The following is a 19,983-nucleotide window of genomic DNA, read 5'->3' as shown; positions in this document are numbered from 1 at the left end:
CTGTGTTAGACGAGACGGACATGGTCGACTACATAAAAACTCGAAGCTACTATGTAGCAAGATGGCTTTCTCACTTGTGCGCCTGCGTGTGTAACTTTCATGACTGGAGGCAAAAGGTGAGAGTCCCAGCCTTCAAAGGGACTTCCCTGAATTATATGAAGAGATGGAACTGAATTGAAGAAATAATCTTGTCACTCTTCTCCCAAGACTCTGATTTTCACTACCTACGTTAGTGTTGCACCACAGAGCAGAAGATTTCTCTATTTAGTTCTACTTCCAGAAACATTTTAACTTACTGCTTCGGGATGACTATTTGCTTGCCAGATGTGTCCACTGGATAGGCATGGTAGATGATGAAATAGTCACATGTCAAATGAGCACAGAACCTCAGAGTTGGACATTTCAAGCCAAAGGGACCAACCCTGAGGAATATCTAAGCCACCAGAAGGGGCTACCTTCTCTTCATGCAATCCCTCTGGGGGGTGGCTTCCTGGGTTCTCTACTACTTCTATGTCTTATCACACTGATGGTAATAAAGGCACACATAAATCTGTCTTGCCTGGATTTATATTAGCTTTTCCTCCTAAAAGAGAATGCACATGTATCAATAGAGCACAGGCTTCAGGAAAAATCCACATCAGAGAAGAGCTTTCTAGAGAGTGGAGGGCAAGGGAGGTGGGGAAAGAAGTGTCTAAGTAACTGGGGTTGGGAGGGGGGACCAAAAGACTATAAAGTCAATAAAAACAACTGCTATAAATTACTATGGGTGAGAAGGATTAAATTTTATGTCAAAAAATGGTACCGGAGCGCCTGGGTGGCCCTCTCTCTCCGCCTGCCTCTCTGCCTACTTATGATCTCTGTCTAATAAATAAATAAATAAAATCTTTTTTTTAAAAAAATGAGACCAATGATAAAACATGTTGATATTATGTGTCCCTGATATGTTTGCAAGGAGAAGGGCAGTAAACCGCTATGGTATTTTTTGTTTTTTGTTTTTTGGGGTTTTTTTTCTTAAGATCTTACTTATTTATTTGACAGAAAGAGAGAGAGCACAAACATGGGGAGAGGCAGAGGGAGAAGCAGATTCGCCAGTGAGCAGGGAGCCCAATGCAGGGCTCGATCCCAGGACCCTGCAATCATGACCTAAGCCGAAGGCAGAGGCTTAACCAACTGAGCCACCCAGGCACCCCCCTCAGTAGTATTCTTCTCAAAAACTTAACCTCAGTCTAATCATGATAAAAACATCAGGCAGACCCCAAATGAGGGAGATTCTACAAAATACGTTGCCAGCATTCTTCCAAGGTTTCAAGGTCATGAAACACAAGGAAAGACTGAGAAAATGTCAGAGACCAGATTAGACTAAGAAGCAAGATGACTAAATGCCCCATGGGGTCCCAGATGGGATCAGGAACAAGGAAGGGAGAAGAGTCAAAAAACTGGTGAAATCCAGAGGAAGTCTGGAACTTAGCCAATAGTAAAAACAGAAGGAAATTTCTTAGTTTTGACAAATACACCATATGGCTATGGAAGACGCTGACACAAGAGGCAACTGGGTGAAGAGGAACCCTCTACAGTAGTTTTACAACTCCTCTGTACCTTGGAATTTATTCCAAAGTTTAAGGGTTATCTTTAAGGAACATAGATAGTCTTTGACCAGGAGAGGAATTTTGCATTGGCAAGAGAAAGCCACTGTGCGTCGGTAATATTAGTCTGATTGTGTGGTTTCTACTGAAAAATGGCTGTCAATCAGGTTTTAAATAGCCCTTGGGAAGTTGTTGTTAAATCGTGGTTTCCTCTGTTCCTACGGGAGGCAATGTGACATAGTCAAAAGAATATTTCTCTGTATAACTTTGGGTATTGGAGAGAATCATTTTAACCCTTTTGGAGCTCTGGTTCCTCATTCCAAAAACTGGGGGACTTGCACTGGATTAACTTTGAACTGTCTAGGAGCTCTAAAATTGTAGGATTTGCTCAGACAAACAACAGACTATGAAAAACAAAACTCTTTCCAAATTATTTTGAGACTATCATTTGTATGGCTGAGGCCAGAGGAACTGAGGTATAGCAGAACCATGATACACTATTGTTTCTTCACCTTATCTAAAAAGTAACAATGAGGGAGGGTGCTCTGGAAACTTGGCCAAGGAGTCTGGAAATGCAGGGGTGGCGATGCTGGGAGGCCAGTCCATGAAAAGAACAATGATTTTTAAAGCCAGAGGGCACAGGGGGAATGCATGCCGGCAGAGAATGGTGAAATGCAATAACTATGAAATCTATGTGAAAAGACAAGGCATCTGGGACAAGAAGGCACACTTCCGGCTGCTGAGCAGTCTGAAGACCAAGGCAAGCCCACCGCAGGGCATTATCCGATGGATCTCTGCCATGACAGGGTTCCAAGAATCATGACAGAAGAGCCAGAGCTTTAAGATAAAAGGAAACCGTATGGAGAGGGTGGTTGGGTTATGGACATTGGGGAGGGTATGTGCCAAGGTGAGTGCTGTGAAGTGTGTAAGCCTGACGATTTACAGACCTATACCCCTGGGGCAAATAATATATTATATGCTACAAAAATAATTAATAAAAAAAATACTAAATCTTGGGGGGAAAAAAAAGACAAAAGGAAACCCTCAATCCCCAGTTTTAAAAAAAAGGGACCCTCCTTCTCTGACAATGAAGGGAGTAAGAAAAATGGTTCAGTCTTAAACTAAGACATAGAAAATCAGAGCAGCCTAGCAGGGACAATGACGGAAAGCATTAGATTACAGGAAAAGCCAGCCTTCCAGGGGCGGGTTGGAGCACCTGAGTGATTCATACTTTGAATCAATGCCCGCCGAAAAACATGACACCAAGCATCTGTATATAATTACCTGCTGGGAACGGAGTGTTACCATGGGGCTGCCTCAATGATCTTCATGCTTTAAAACAATTCGCTTCGCTGGGAAAGAGGAAAAGGAAAAAAGGTGGCCACCCACCCTGAAGGTTATCTTTGAAAGATTCCTCTCCCCTGACTGACAGAGGAATAAGACTGCCCCACCTCGTGGCGGTGAGGTGTGGAGGGGCCCTGAAGAACCAAGTTCTATCCCGTGACCCCAGAGAACAGTCGGGTCTCTCATCCAAAAGAACTGAACGGTTAGTTTTGGGATGTCTAGCATGGGCCAATGCCTGGAAAACAAGGAAAAAGCAGAATTCTGCCCTTGAAGACAATATAACGTAAGAGCTGAGTCAAATATGTTAAAAGGAAATACATTATGCCTTTCGATGATAAATAAACTGTCATTTCTATCATGATTTAAAACACTTCCCATTTATTCTCTGGAGAGGTTTCCAGCCTCCACAGAGCTCGTGTGGTTCTCCGTGCATTGTTCTCGTTATTACCCATCCCTGCTCTCACCAGCCAACGACAAATGCCCTTTGAGGCTCAAAGCGGTTAGGTGACCTACTTAAAATGACACAGCCAGTGAGCCGCACAGTCAAAACCTGAACCCCATGCTTTTTCCTGGTACAGAGACAGATTTGTTGTCCCTGTTTGCCTTGGAAACTTGTCTTTTTATCGTTAATGCTCCATCCACACTGCAAGTTACTCATTGGTCGCACCGCTGACTCTCCTTCTGGGTGACTGTATGGCGAGTCCATCCTCAGTGAGGACCCTTGAGGGAATACCTCACATGCTCGGAGTGAGGGGAGAGTCCCTACTGACTGGTTCCATCAGTGCTTCCAATGGCCAGTGTACCTCCCACGGCCGGTTTTATGTTAATTTCTCCACGTGGAGGAAAAAAATGGGAGTTCTCATTCAGATTGACCGATTTAACTCAAAAAATGTTTATCGGGCTTGTCACTCTCTCCGCAAGGTTCTGAGTATGAAGAAAATGAAATATATATATTCTTATAATGAGAATTGGGTGGGAAAGTGTCCATCACGGGAAGTGAAACAAGGAAAACATTTGCCAGATGTGAAAAATACTTCCCTTCCCTGATGTAGGAAGTAGCACAGCCTGACTTGGGCCTGGGGACCTGGGGAATCCCTTCTTTCTCTCTCTGGAATTTTATCCCACATTAAAATTGCTTTTCACCATTATGAGAAGGAATGCTTCCACCATGTGTTCAAAGTGAATGCTGCTTTAAAATTATTTTTATTGGGACGCCTGGATGGCTCAGTCAGTTAAGCATCTGCCTTAGGCTCAGGTTGTGATCCCAGGGTTCTGGGATCAAGCCCTCCATTGGGCTCCCTGCTCAGTGGGAAATCTGCTTCTTCCTCTCCCTCCCTCTGCTTGTACTCTCTCTCTGCATCAAATAAATGAATAGAATCTTTTAAAAATTAATTAATTAAAATTATTTGTATTATTGTAAGTACAAACAAATTATGAAATTGATTTGAACAGGCTTTTAATTGCTGGTTTTAGTTTGTTTCTTTGCAGATTCCTTTAATCCTTCCTAACAGTCAAATTATAATCGGTCTCCTATTATGGCCAATGTCTCAATTGATATTATCAAGTTAACTCTAAAATTATACTTAGAAAGGAACTCTAAGACAATTGTTCATTATTGCATGTCATCCAAAGTGACATTTTCAAAGCTAAGCGAACAAATCGCTATCACCCTCTTGAAGATTTTACAAAGATAAAGAGCTGATAATGAAACACAAATCTTTACAGCATAATTGCCCCAGGAATACATAAATAAATATTTGGCTGTATTTATTAATTTAGAAAGTGGGCTTTCAGAGTTCATTATCAAGATTTCCTTTCAACAGATAGATTATCATCCAGCAAAACAAAAATTGAAACTACTCTTTCCCTGTAAATCCTTCAATGTGTAAAAGAAGAAAAACAACAAAGAAATTTTTGAAAGACTTTTCAGTGGACACATTTATATGTGAAAGTTTCACAATGAATAAGGTTGTTGTTTTTTTTTTAAGATTTTATTTATTTATTTGACAGACAGAGATAACAAGTAGGCAGAGAGCAGGCAGAGAGAGAGAGAGGAGGAAGCAGGATCCCTGCCAAGCAGAGAGTCCCATGCTGGGCTCAATCTCAGGACTCTGAGATCAAAGGCAGAGGCTTTAACCCACTGAGTCACCCAGGCGACCCCACACTCAATAAACTTTTAACATGACTTATTTTAAGACACAAAAATAATCTCATGCCCTTACGTCACATAAGAAAAAAAAAAAAGATATGTATTTCTTACCTCTGAATTTCTTGGGAGGGTTGGCGAGGTCTCCCGCCTCCGGGTGCACCACACATCTGTCATCCACTAACCTGGAAGACAAAGCATATTGATACTGATCACTTCGTCATGTTCAGAAAGCACAGACCACATGTGGCTACTGTATACATACATACTTACTAAGAGTATGAATACCATTTTTCACTAAGAAACTTTTTAACAATCATAAATTTGTAATAAGATTTTGTCATAAAGATACTAATTGAAGCAGCGTTTATGAAACTGAAAATTTTTGCTAAGTGGAAGGAAACCAGTAACCAATCGTGATATAAACAAGTGACGGAATACTGTAAAGCTATTTAAGTCTATTTTTAAAATGTACTGGCCTGCAGAATATTTATAATATGTTTATGAAAATAACTGGTAGCAAACCAATAAGATATCACACACACACACACACACACACACACACCCTCTACACATACACATATAAGGAATGGAACACAGACACCAAAATATTAACAGTAGTCAGATTACATAGTTTTGATTTTCCTTTTTTTTTTTCCCGAATGTGTGTGTGTTTGGCGGAGGGGTGGGGTTGTTTGTTTGTTCGTTTGTTTGTTTTTTAACAAGGAATGTGTAAGCTCAGGAGATCATAGAGGGACCGTAAAGTGAGTGGTAATGAGCTCTGATCCCTCATTCAAACCCTGGGTCAGCTGCTTCTTAGCTATGTGACTTTGAGCCTCCTTCTTTACACCTGTAGAATAAAGATACCTACCTCATAGCATTGCTAGGACAATTACATGATTTAATATCTCTAAAGAACCTAGTACAGTTTCTGGCACATAGTAAGTCTTTAAATAAGTCTTTAATAGCTAAATAAAAATCAAGGACCTTGCCTGACTTATTCTTTACCATACGGTCTGCTTCTAGAAGAATGTCTGACTAGGTACTCAATGAATACTAATCAAATGAGTAAATCACCCTTATAGTTATATAAACATATTTAATTCTTATTAAAATATTCATTAGAAGCTAATTTCTAGGACAATATCAAGAGAAGAGCTGAATCGCTGACCTGAGAGCCAGGAGATATGAACCTCCCATTCAAAGAGAATTATCTAACTACTAAAGCTTATTCACACACATTCATTTTTTCTTCACTGAGTAAGTGGCAGGAGTAACTGGATCTTTTTCCAGGATATTGTAAAAATCTATGTGAATTAGTTCTAAATTTGTGAATTCATTTGAAAGGAGGTGCCCAAGTTGCAACAAATCAAAACACAAACAAACAAAAACATAAAACCAACATCACTAGTAGTATCATCAATAGTATCGTGCATCAACTCAGCACTGAGTAAACCCCAATTTGTGATCAAATGTCCCCCTGAATTAGGATGACAAACTAAATCAAAATGAAACTTCTGGTTCCTGATTTATCAGTTACCCAAAGCAGACACTTCCTAAATCACCAAATTTTTCTATGGCGTCCAATTTCTACAAAACAAAATGCTAACTTGGCTGAGCAATATGGTTCTTTGATTTTTTTTTCATATATACTTCATTCACACTGGTTTACTAACATGTGGTTTTACAAGAGTTGCCAAGCATGCAAGATATTCCTTTTAAAACTCTTTAAAACTGTTTTTCTTAGAAACAGGAAGTCACATTGGGTCAAGAGAAAGTAAACCCAAACCTCCACAATATCCAGCTTCAGCCTAGAACACTGAGTGCGAAGGGCTCAGAGAGTCCTGAGAATGTCACAACATAATACTTAATTTTTCTTAAAAGCTATGAATTAAAAGGCAGCTTTTCTAATTATTTAAAACATGTTAAGAATTCAAAATATAATGATCAAAAATGATCAAAAACAATAATCTTTTTAGAAAATTGTATGAAAAGCAGCATTGACATTCTACTCGTGCTTTGTGCCTACCCATTCCCCCAGAAATACAGAATCATGCTATAATGCCTACTAAGAGTCCCTACCTGCATGGGTTAATCATCAGGAGGAAGGGGTAAAATGAAGCTATATGTCAGATCACAGTGCATTTACATACTTGTGCCTATCCTCAATTACATGATACCCCAGATTAAAACATAATACCTAAGAATGACTTCAGTTCTAAGAATTAGTCCTATTCATTATAGATAAACATCTGTGAAAATCACAAAATCATTCCCTCATGAAGACTTAAATAATTGCAAATGAGAATGGAAGAAAGGGAAAGATGGGGCTAGGAAGGGGGGAAAAAGTGAGGAGTGTGAGTCTATTACAAAGACATAGACAATCATTGATGCTAAAAGTTAAATAGGATTTTAATGATATTTATTGGCACTACTTTTTCATTACCCCCATAGCCTCTTCGTGAGTATCTCCAAGGTCAGAGTATTCATCATTTACCATCTTTCTGAGAGTACTAATATCTGAGAGGCGTTTTATATGGAGGGGAAATAGCACCCCGTGTTTCCCTTTACTATACTTATCACATTTTCATTAAATTGCTTGCTTAATTGTCTGAATCTTCCAATAAATTGCAGCTTCATGAAGTCAGGAACTGAATCCATCTTGTTCACTATTATATCTTTGGCAACTTTGAGAATGAGTTATAGTAGATATTAAATATCTATTACATGAATAAATGAGTCAGTGAATAAAATGAGAATTGCTTCCCAAATAACTTTCCCTTTTCAATCCCAGTTCTTTCCTCCAGAACTATGTAAACTAAGTTTTCTTTTTCTGGGATGAATAAGATGATTTCTCTCCAATTCTTTCTCATAACGATATTTATCAAGGAGCTCAACATCCTTTCATACACCCCAAGTGTCAACCTCCCCCTTAAGTACGATTCTAGACTCTCTGCGTAAGTTCAGATATACCCTCCAATGACTCCTCCACAGGGGACTCTTCACCAAGAATCTCGTTTTTTTTTTTTTTTTTTTTTTTTTTTAAGATTTTATTTATTCATTTGACAGAGAGATCACAAGTAGGCAGAGAGGCAGGCAGAGAGAGAGGAGGAAGCAGGCTCCCTGCGGAGCAGAGAGCCCGATGTGGGACTCGATCCCAGGACCCTGAGATCATGACCTGAGCCGAAGGCAGCGGCTTAATCCACTGAGCCACCCAGGCGCCCCAAGAATCTCGTTTTTGATTCTGGTCATGATCTCAGAATCATGAGATCAAGCCCCAGGTGGGGCTCCATACTCCCTGGGGAGATTCTCTCCTGAGAATCATGAAAGAGTCTCTCTCCCACTCCTTCTGCCCTTCCTGCTCCCTCTCCCTCTCTCTAAAATAAATAAATAAATCTTTTTAAAATCCCTCTCCTTCCTTAAATCGATCGGGAATACCTGCTCTGCATTCCCAGTATATTCCAGGCTATCCTCTATTAATAAAACTTATCATGTTCCATCATAATTTTTAAACATAAATCTCTAATGCTATGAATTATAAGTTCCAAGAGAGACTATTTCTGTTTTGCTCACCATAATATGCCCAACTTTAAGCATTAGGCCTCAAACATGGAAGATACTAAATAATTATTAATTGAGTGAATGGGTGACTTTTTGAATCACTGAATACGTCAATAATGTTATTTTTGGTAAGTCATATAAATAGTAAAAATAACTGGAACCAACAAACAGTTGCCTAAATGTAGATATAAGGAAGGGTGGGAAACACTTCCCATCCAGATGTGTTTCAGAAAATTATCAAAAATATCAAATCCTGAAGGAGGCCAAGATAGCCTGTTTAAATAAGTGTAACTCATATAGTCCCTTTCAACCCAATGAAAAAATCTCAAAGACATAAAGCTGAGCTTAAAAGAAGCAAGTCCCAAACTAGTAAGTGCTATATAATTCCATTTATATTGAAGAAGCAAAACTAAATAGCCGCATTTTAGAAATATGCATGAAATATAAATAAATTAGTGTAGAAAAATACATGGCTATCAGATTTTTTTAAAGATTTCAAAAAAAATGGCTACTATAGATTTTTTAAAGATTTCCAAAAGAAAGCAAATTATCCTTTGATCTCCAGTCCCATACTATTCCCCAAAATGCAAAGAAAATGTCACATAATAGGCAAAATATGTTAGTCATGTGAATAAAGGGAAATCTTACAAAAATGGAGTAGGGAGAATAGAAGGGGAGACTGGAAGGGGAAACCATACCACTCGAGGTCAATTACATGAAGAATTGTCAATTATAGACCCCAACCAAAAAAACCATCGATAGGAATAATCATTAATTACAGGACCCAACAAGAAAAGTTGTACACACTGCATCTCCTATAAGAAGTCAACCACCCTTGAAACTCAGCCATTAAGAAATTATCATGAACCTGGACTCATAATTTTCTCCAATAGACTTTCTTTCTTTTTTTTTTTTTTGAAGACTTTATTTATTTATTTGACAGACAGAGATCACAAGTAGGCAGAGAGGCAGGCAGAGAAATAAGCAGGCTCCCCACTGAGCAGAGAGCCTGATGCGGAACTCGATCCCAGGACCCTGGGATCACGACCCAAGCCGAAGGCAGAGGCTTTAACCCACTGAGCCACCCAGACACCCCCTCCAATAGACTTTCATTCAAAACAACCCCTCCCTACTTCTTCCTCCTTCTCCATAAAACGACGGTTCTCCCCTTTGTTTGCTGGACTTGCCTATGGTTTTGCCACAGCTTGCCTGACCCAAATTGGCAATTCTCTGTTATCCCCAGATAAACCAGTTTTGCTGATAAAATAACTTATTTTTTTTAGAGTTAACAACTTTACCTCTTTCCTTCAGAAACTATTTCCAGTGTGAATACTTCATAAAATAAGTATACTATTTTCCTGCGGTTTCCCACTGTGTGTACCTGGATCCTCATACCATTAAGTGATAACAGTTCACTTCTAATGAAATGACTCTGAAGCACATTTAAATGAAATGAATTTAGGGGGAAAGAAAAAGTGTGGAATCCACCATGGGTATTATCAAAAATGTGTACTAAGAAAGGGGGTTAGGATTGTAGCTAGGTTCATAAGCAGGATGGAATGAATGCTCAGGTCATGATCTGAGTTCCACATCAGGCTCCTTGCTCGGTGGTGAGCCAGCTTCTCCCTCTGCTTGCTCTTCCCCCTCTTTGTGTTTACTCACTCTCTCACTCTCTCCCTCTCTCTAACAAATAAATAAGTAAAATCTTCAAAAAAAGGAGGAGGAGGAGGAGGAAGAGGAAGAGGAGGAAGAAGAGGAGGAGGAGGAGAAGAGAGAGGAGGAGGAGGAGGAGAAAGGAATTGCCCTCAAAGTTCTCCCAGAACTTGACCACAAATAACTTTATCCCCAAATCTGGGTTCACTCTGTTGGCCATATAAAATTTCTCATAAATTCTACAACCCTCTGGCATCTTACCTAAACTATCCCTCCTCCCCACACGTCCCCACCAACTGCCACCCTACAGCCCCCACAACGCTGGCACATATTCACCTCCCTCTTTTCCTTTCATTTAGAAGCAGCACTAGAGCAGAAGGAAAAAAAAACCAAAAAACCCTAAGTTTTATTCCACTACAAAATCAGCTGTGTCTACACTGGTCCTTTAACCTCTCTGTGCCTTATTTCTTAAATGGGATAGTTGTGATCTCCCAAGTTCCTTCTCTTTCTGTATTTTTTTTTCACTTCTCCTATTTTGTAATGAAACCTGGCCTGTGGTATCATTCCTCAACAGCAAACTCTGACATGTATAATATTTTCAGTGTAGAGTGAATGTTTAACTGTTTAGTATCAATGGTTTTAAATTGATGTATTATTTTATCATTCCAAGCAAAGTATGAGTACGTGATTTTGTTCGGTTCACTCACCATTATCTTAGAGCATAGTGTCAAAAGATCTTAAGATCTTGGGGCGCCTGGCTGGCTCAGTCATTAAGTATCTGCCTTCGGCTCAGGGCATGATCCCAGGGTTCTGGGATCAAGCTCCCAATCGAGCCCAGCATTGAGCCCCGGGAAGCCTGCTTCTCCCTCTCTCACTTCCCCTGCTTGTATTCCCTCTCTCACTGTGTCTCTCTCTGTCAAATAAGTAAATAAAATCTTAAAAAAAAAAAAAAAAAAGATCTTAAGATCTTGCCATTTAGTAGTATGGACATTTTGTACTTACAGGACTCAAGTTGCCCAAGTAAGGAACCAATCTCAAGCCTATAGATTCTTGTTTATATGCCTAGTAATTTGTCTCATAATTCAGAGTAACTAAACAGAAAATTCTTCAGATGTCCAATTTCATACCTTATAACTGATAGGTCTCTCAAACATATCCCTGCCAAAGCCATAAGCAATTCAAATCCCATAAAGAGGGAAATAAACACTTTCAAAACTTTCTGCCAAAAAGTGTTCTACTTTATAAACGCAAAACAGATGCAACATACCAAATTCACTCATCGCTATATTCCTGTTTTGCCTGTCTATAATGACAAGAAGAATTAATTTCACTTTCGTTTGCCATTTGAAACATGTGGTTTTGGGCCCCTGGGTGGCTCAGTCAGTTAAGTGTCTGCCTTCAGCTCAGGACATGATCCCAGGGTCCTGGGATCAAGTCCCACATCAGGTTCCCTCTGCTCAGAGAGGCGTCTACTTCTCTCTCTAGCTCTGCCAGTTACTCTCCTTGATTGTGAGCGCTCTCTCTCTCTCTCTCAAATAAATACATAAAATCTTAAAAAAACAAAAAAGCTAATGTTCTCCTTTAAAAAAAAAGAAAATGAAATGTGTGGTTTCTAAAAGTTAAACAAACAAAATAAAACAGTATCTTCTTTTTTTTTATTTTCTTCTTTTATATGCCTTACTACAGTAACATTTTTTACTAACACAAATATTTTAAGCTTAAACATTAAAAGTATGCTTAATTCCATATTGAAGTATGTTTGCTACTGCTAATATTTCTAAAACTGGTTCCTTCCAAAGTTGACATTGTCCTTGCTCTTAGGTCTTGAAAATGTCTACAGTTATTTTTCCATGAAAGACCAAATCAATTTAAATCACATTTAACTCACAGCATAAACTCTCAATGTTGGAGTACTACTGCGTGGAAACTCCTAAAAAGACTGGATGAATCCTTGTGTTTAAATTTTTTGATCACTGCTATCCCTTCATGTGAGTGACTTAAAGACCTTTTAGAAAGGGCGGTGTCATGTGGACTCCAAAGGCAATGATGTCTTGCATATATGATCCTTTTTAGAAATCACTGTAGGAAGCCATCATTTTGTGAAGCAATTACCTTCAGAGCATAGATGCTGATGATACGGGGAGTGGGGGGAAGATGGGGAGACAGTAAATTACATGGTGCCTTTCAAACAGAAATATGTAACTGCCTAAGAGTTCAGAGAGAATTTGTCCATATATTTTGAAAACTTAAAGCCCTAATCCAGCTAAAGAAAGAAATCATGGCTTTTTCTTCTCGGATCTTTCTTCTGCATCTGATAACTTCCTTTTCTTGATTCTCTCTCCCCTGCCTCCTTGACCTCTTGGAATCCAGGAATGCTCCAAGTCAGTTTGTGCAGCATTTTCTCCTAGTCCGCCTATTACTGTTTTCATAAAAATCAAAAGCATTTGCAAAATGCCTTCCTCCAGAAATGAATGAGCATCTCTCTATCAGTTGAGATCAATTATTTAGTGATGCTGAGTTGACCTTAACTACTATCAGTTTGCAATCATCTGCCAAGAGCTAGAAAATCATTGGCACTAGGAAAAGTGACTCACAGGGCAAAGGTTCAGGTCCAGAGGCTTACTCCTACCAGACTGGCATTCCTGTCTGAGTTTTTGCCACTTAAACCAATTTGGCACCAATTGGAGGTGTTCTCAGGGGAAAAAAGTCATAAAATGGAAAACTCACCCTAGTGACACTCGTTTCTTCCAAGTATAGACACCTACCCTGCCCCAGACTTCTACTGCTTTTAGTCATTTAGACCTTCCTTGAGGACTGCAGAAGAGTATATTTTTTTTACATTTATTTAGTTAGTTAGTTATGTAAGTAATCTCTACACCCAACATGGGGCTCAAACCCTAAACCCAAGATCAAGAGTTTCACGCTCTTCCAACTGAGCCAGCCAGGTGCTCTCTGAAGCAGTGTATTTTTAATCTTTATACCCTCACTATGTAGCATGGTGACCAGCATGCAGTCAGTACACAAAAAATAACTGAATGAATGAATGGGTACTTCATTCCTGTATGAATTGAATGAGTGGATCAGGAAGGTCAAGAAACCAAATTGCAAAAGACAAAATGAGGTTGATGATGAAATAGCAGAAAGATCATAGGCAGGAAAGATAAAATAAATATGTGATGATGATACAACTAACTGTTCATCCCTGGCTCATCCGCTCAGCAAATCATATAGTAACGTTTAACTACACATTCTAGAAGGGAATGGCTAAAAGAGACCTCAAAGAGTAAGCCAATCACTAAGGACTCCTAGGCAAAGCAGAACATAAGTTAGCCAAAAATACTTCCTTCTTTGGAAATCTTCAGAACACAATGCTATTGGTGATTAAGTTTTATAGCTGTAAGGACATGCCTCTTCCCCGTTCCTTTAAGTATGCTACCTTCTCCAAAAGGAGATGAAAATGAGAATCATCTACCACTTCCTGGCTAATTACACATAAAAGAGAAACATACCTAGGAAGAAATAGTTGGCAAGAGAAGTTCCCTGGCCAGAAAAACCTCTGGCAGCTATAGACCAATTCCCACAATTATTCTAGCATGAGAACCTGGATTTTTTTTTTCTTTTCCAGAAAGTTGAAAGGTATAACAACTTCTTTGTTAAAATTACAAGCAGATGACTCTTGTTTTGAGTCAATAAGGACCTGGGACATTTCTAAGAACTACCAGGAAAGGGAAGAGCTCAAAACTCTTAAAAAAAACCTCCCAGAAACAGCTTCCAACATTTAATTAACAGTGGCTAAATGTGAATAAACAGGAGTTAAAACAACAACAACAACACAGTTGTCATTTTAATGTCACACTTATAATTGGGAGGGATAGAATCAATGGGCATAAGACCCCCTTTTAAGCCTTTTCTGTGCAGGAAGAAAATAATCCCAGACATAAGTATGTTATTGGCAAGGGTCTAATTGTGGCTGAAATGAGAGATATATCCTCTTCTGGAGTGTTTTTCTTTTTTTTTTCAATATTTTATTTGTTTATTTGACAGAGATCACAAGTAGGCAGAGAGACAGGCAGAGAGAGGGGGAAGCAGGCTCCCCACTGAGCAGAGAGCCGGATGCGGGGCTCAATCCCAGGACCCTGAGATCATGACCTGAGCCGAAGGCAGAGGCTTAACCCACTGAGCCACCCAGGCACCCCCTTCTGGAGTTTTTTAATTAAAAAGCAAAGACCTCGTGGGAGGGGGTAAATGAATTCTAACCTGAAAATAAAGCAACACCCATGACCTCTGAAAGCAGAGCCAACCGAGGGTAAAATCAAAGATAAACAAAAATAAGCAGAAAAGTCTGACAACTGAAGAAACCTACGCATGCATGTGTTGAATTATTTCCCTTGTTTCTAGGCCAGGCCAAAAAAAAAAAAAAAAATCTAATTCTTGCAGACAGAAATAGTAGTACTCCTAAGTTAGATGCTGTATTTAATATTAGGTAATGAATTTATCTCTAAATGCAAGGACACTCTTAATCCTAATACTAGTTCTTCACACAGTGATCATCATAACCACACATAAAAGTTCCCTAAGAGACATACAGAGTTCTGCTAGAACAGTACAAAAATTGGATAATAATAATTTAACAATATATGTTTCCTTTTAAGATTCTAATATCACAATTGTATCAATTTTATACTGAATATGTTTATTGGAATGTTATTTCTCTGGCCTAATTATAAAATTCAGATCATACTAGTATTAACTTTGTAGAGTTGATTTGAAAATTAACTAATCTGATAATGCAAAATACCTGGTCCAAAGTTAACATTAACTAAAGGTTAGCCATCATCATCATGAATATTATTGATTACAAATGCCTAGCACAAAGCACATACTCAGTAATTATTAACTATCATAATATTCATCATCATTACTATTTATTATTACCCTTAATTGCTGAAAGAAGTTAACCAATAAGGTAATCACTTTAGAAAAAAATTTATTTAAATCTCTTTTTCGGGAAATTCATTCCACAAACATTTACTGAGCAGTTACTATGTGCACGGCATCATTCTAAGAGCAAATAAAACCAACACTCACTCTTGCAGGGGGTAGCAGGGAGTAGACAAATAATAAACAATAATAAATCCATAAATTCTACAGTGTGCTAGGGGATAAATCAATAGAAAAAGAAGAAACATAAAACATGCTAAAAGACTTAAAGGTCCTGAGGAAGATATCTGCATTCCAGGCAGAGAAAACAGCCAGTGCAGACCCTCCAGTGGGAGCATGTTTGGCATATTCGAGGGCCTACAAGGAAGACATCATGGCTGAAAACAGTGAGGAAGAAGGTAAGCTACTGCTATGGAGGTCAGAGAGGTCAAGGATTCAAAGGCCACATCCTAAATGCTTCCTGGGTCATCGTAAACACCCCGGCTTTTATTCCAAGTGAGATAGGAGCCACTGGAAGGAGCAGAGAAAGGTCAGCATGACCTGGCTTATTTCTGGAAAGATCTCTCTGGTGGCCAAGCTGAGAGCAGACTGGTGGGAATGAGGAAGATACTACTTTAGAGACTAGCACAGCCATCCAAGTGAGAAAACACATCCATAAATGTGTTCCATACAATCAACACCCTAACTGAAAAGAAGAGCAGGGAAATTCAAAAGAGATGTGAATAGTTATTCTCTCTTTCAGGGTTATCATACTGGTTTTATGGTGGAATTATACATGCAATATAGTATTTACCATAAATAAGGTGCAGTTAAGTACTTCAAAGCCAAAAAACTAAGCAATGCCAGGCACAGAGAAAGCACATAACAATTACTTATTTAATTTAGTAAACCTAAATTTACTCAACTTCTTGGTGGGAAATATTATTCAAATATATTTAAGAGGAAAATGACATAGACCCGCTGCTCATGAGGCACACTGATACACACTAATTTATACTCACTCATCATTTCATTATACAAATACAACTGACCACCCACTATGTGTCAGGTATCACATGAGATTCTAACCGAATATTTTAATTAAGACTTCAAGAAAAATAGTAACAATAACAGTGTGGAAAGAGTCCACGTAAGTTCACATTTAGTTACTGAACCTGAAAAACAGGTCAGGATGACAATCTGAACATGTTAAAAATCAAAGTTTTAAAAGTTAGCACTCTAGGGGCGCCTGGGTGGTTCAATGATTTAAAGCCTCTGCCTTCGGCTCGGGTCATGATCCCAGAGTCCTGGGATGGAGCCCCACATTGGGCTCCCTGATGCTTCTCCCTCTCTCTCTGCCTGACTCTCTGCCTCCTTACGATTTCTGTCTGTCAAATAAATAAACAAAATCTTTTAAAAAATAAATAAATAAAAATAAAAGTTAGCACTCTATCACAGAACTGATAGTCCCCTGCTCAGCATGAGTCCACAATGAACCAAACAGAAAATTACGAGCATTATGTCTTTAAATAGTAAGTCATCTTAACTTATCCAAATATATCTTAGGGTTTTGGATGTATTTGAATCTTAAGTGTTATTCTAAAACCTTCATGATAATTATTACAAAAATACTCCTCTTCTTTTTAAAGAAAAAAATATATGAATTATTAGAAAACCAATATCCAGTGAAATAGATCTTCAAGAATAATTGAAATTGCAGTCATTTGGAATCTTGGTCATCAATATGGAGTGTTTTCTCCTTTAGTAAAGCACACAGAAAGTTGTTTCAACAATCCCCATACATTCCAAAGTACTTTCTTCCCCAACCAAAGTCAACCTGCTCTGGTTCCATTTACGAGCCCTGTCAAGGACAATACACTCAGCCCACACCAACATTCTGCTGGAGATACCACAGGGCAAGTGAAAAGCTAAAGCCAGACTTGACATCACATTCAGTAAATCCAAATTACTGCCTCTACAGTCTGAAGAAAGCAGCTTTATGATAGGTTTCACAAGATTCCTATAATGCTCTCCTATTTCTTCCTCCCTTTGCACAAATGTTGGTATTTATTCTCTTAATCCTCAAAAATTCTGCAAGATGCAAGTCCTTCCATTGAGGACCTATGTGTCTCTAATGATAATATCCAGAAAACCAGTTGCTCGGTAAGGGACACTCAATGGATCCACTGACATCCTAAGACCACAATATCAACCTTAATTAAACTATCACATATGAAATGTGTCTTGGACATCTGTTATGTTTTCTCCTGCTTCTTATAGAAACTTCCCTTCCCCACCAAATAACTCTTTTTTTTTCTTTTTTTAATATTTTATTTATTTATTTGACAGAGAGAGACACGGCGAGAGAGGGAATACAGCAGAGGGAGTGAGAGAGGGAGAAGCAGGCTTCCCGCGGAGCAGGGAGCCTGATGTGGGACTCGATCCCAGGACTCTGGGATCATGACCTGAGCCAAATGCAGACGCTAAGCGACTGAGCCACCCATGCCCCTCCCACCGAATAACTCTTAAGATGGCATGGTTAAGAAGCAATGGGATCCCTCCACAACTCAAGGGAGGGTATGAAACCTAGCCGGCCCCCCTCTCTCTCCCATTACACCAGACAACAGTGCTTGGTCCAAAGGAAAGAACACAGCCCCAGCAGGGCCCAAGTGCCTCTACAGAAGCAGATATGAACAAGAAAGGAAAAGGGAGGGCTCTATCTCCCTCTAAAATCAAGCATTATGAGAGAAAGTGTAGGCATAGAACTGCCAGAAATCATTTTTCCTCACCATGTGTGGAAAAAGTCTTCCAGAGAATAAGTCCTACAAGAAGGACAGAAGTTAAAAAAAGAGAAAGACAAAATCTTAGTCTCCTCAACTGAACCCTTGGTCCCCTCAAGTGAACCCTTGGTCCCAACTGAACCAGAAGGCAGAACCCCTTCTTGGACTCCCCAGTAATGCAAACCAAAAAGCTCCTATTGTGCTTAAACTACTTGGGTTTCTATCCCTTGCAAAAGAAGTAAACAAAGGTCCTATAGAATACAGAATTGGTAAAGTATAAGCAACCAAAAGATCCAGATTATATGAACCACATACCAAATATGTCCAAAATAAAATATGTCCATTTTATTCAACTAATACTCATTGATTACAAGCCAGACACTGTGCTAGGCACTGAGGAAACAACAGAGTGCAATACAAATCAAACCCAAAGCTTCCAGCTTCATGAAGAGCTATTAGTACACATTAGCACAAGCACTCCCAAGCTTGGATCCAATAGCTGATCTTCAGGGAGTCTAGAACACCAACAAATGCACATAAACTCTTGTGTTTTTATATACTTGTTTGAATTTCCTCAGTCTCAAAGTGACATAAGGAAAACCCTTAGAACACAAACATACCTTAGAATCCAGACATCTCAAAGTTTTTATGGACATTTTCATCCCTTAAGGTTAGCACAGTTTTGTTCAGAGAAGACACTTTACAGAACAGGCATGTGACAGAAACCTCACTCTCTTTTAAAATATATTTTGAGGCTAACTCCTTTAATAATTCTTTTTCTATAGAAATAAAACTAATAGCTAATAGCTGATTGTCTTAATGCCTAATAAGCTGGAAAGTGTCTCAAATATTAGCACTTTAAAAGCTGAAGAGAGAAGAGGATTTAGACCCTCTCCTGTAGATTATATACAGTCTTCTCTCCTTACGATGCTATTTGTGGCCAATATAGAGTTCAATGATTTTTTTAAAAAACTAATGGGAAGCAAAGAAATAACTCTTCAAAAGGAGGATGTCCCCCTACCATGAAGTTTTAAAGGGCCCAGCTTACAAACATCGCTATCATCAATAGGCAACTTTGTTTTTTTCCTTAGCAACTTAATTTGAATTTGAACATCTTTTTCTTATAATTTGATAGAACCAAAGAGCAATCAAGTTGCAAAATGCAAAATGTCAATAATTCTAAAAAGTTACAGGGGAAATTAACATTAGAGAAGCTTTTCTTGAAGTTATAAGCTCCATCTGTAGAATTTTAAATCAGAGGGAAATAATTTTACAAAGACAAGCTCAAGAAAGGTATCATCTTCTGCAGTCTGCCCATCATCTGAATGTTTGGGAGTATCTCAGTACCCACTTTCTAATTCCTTTTGAAGCATATATACAGGCTATCTGTTTCACAGTTGTATTTCCAGAACCCAAAAGGTTTCATCTGCAAAATGGTTTTCAACTAAACTGATATTGATCAGATTTCTATTTGGTTTAAAAAAAAAAAAAGGAAAGAAAGAAAAAGAAAAACATACACAGGAAGAAGGGTCACTGCTTTCTCTTACCCAAAAACGGTCTCTTGGATATGTTTTCGTAGCAGCTGATTCATTATAATTATTTTCTCACAAAAGCTTCCTCTAAGAATGTGATTTGGTGGCTTTCATTATGGCTTTTCCTACTCTGAAACTACCAAAAGCAGATTCCTTTTCAAGGTGAAACAACTTCTTTCTCAACCTCCTGCCATTCCTGGGAGTGAAACTAAAGACCAAGTAATCAAACGCCTACAGTGATTTTCCCAAATAATTCATTGATTCCTATTTACCAGCTACACACTACCTTCTCTCTTCAAAGATGTCTCCCTAGGCTTAGACAATGTCACCTGACATGTTGGTAAGATTTCCCAACCCCCTTCCATCGGGTATGACTCTCTTGCCTCCCAGAAGAGGTGAGGGAAGAGCAATGTCACCAGCGGCCATTTTGCCCCACGAATAAAACCAGCTACTATCTTCCGGTA

At 38.8% G+C, this 19,983-nt stretch overlaps 1 protein-coding gene across 2 annotated transcripts in view; it reads right to left on the bottom strand.

Annotated features, from left to right (window-relative positions):
* The window catches only part of ITPR2 (inositol 1,4,5-trisphosphate receptor type 2), a 501,875-nt gene that overhangs the window by 461,525 nt on the left and 20,367 nt on the right, over positions 1-19,983 (bottom strand). For both annotated transcript variants that reach the window (XM_046011092.1, XM_046011093.1), the window contains exon 2: positions 5,188-5,258. In XM_046011092.1, coding sequence (XP_045867048.1) covers positions 5,188-5,258 — 71 coding nt within the window. The remainder of the gene's footprint in view (positions 1-5,187; positions 5,259-19,983) is intronic.

The sequence above is a fragment of the Meles meles genome, chromosome 7 (genome assembly GCF_922984935.1).
Source record: "Meles meles chromosome 7, mMelMel3.1 paternal haplotype, whole genome shotgun sequence".
Lineage (NCBI taxonomy): Eukaryota > Metazoa > Chordata > Mammalia > Carnivora > Mustelidae > Meles > Meles meles.
The sequence above is the reverse complement of the archived record's forward strand: the minus strand, read 5'-3'. Positions and strand labels throughout refer to the sequence as shown.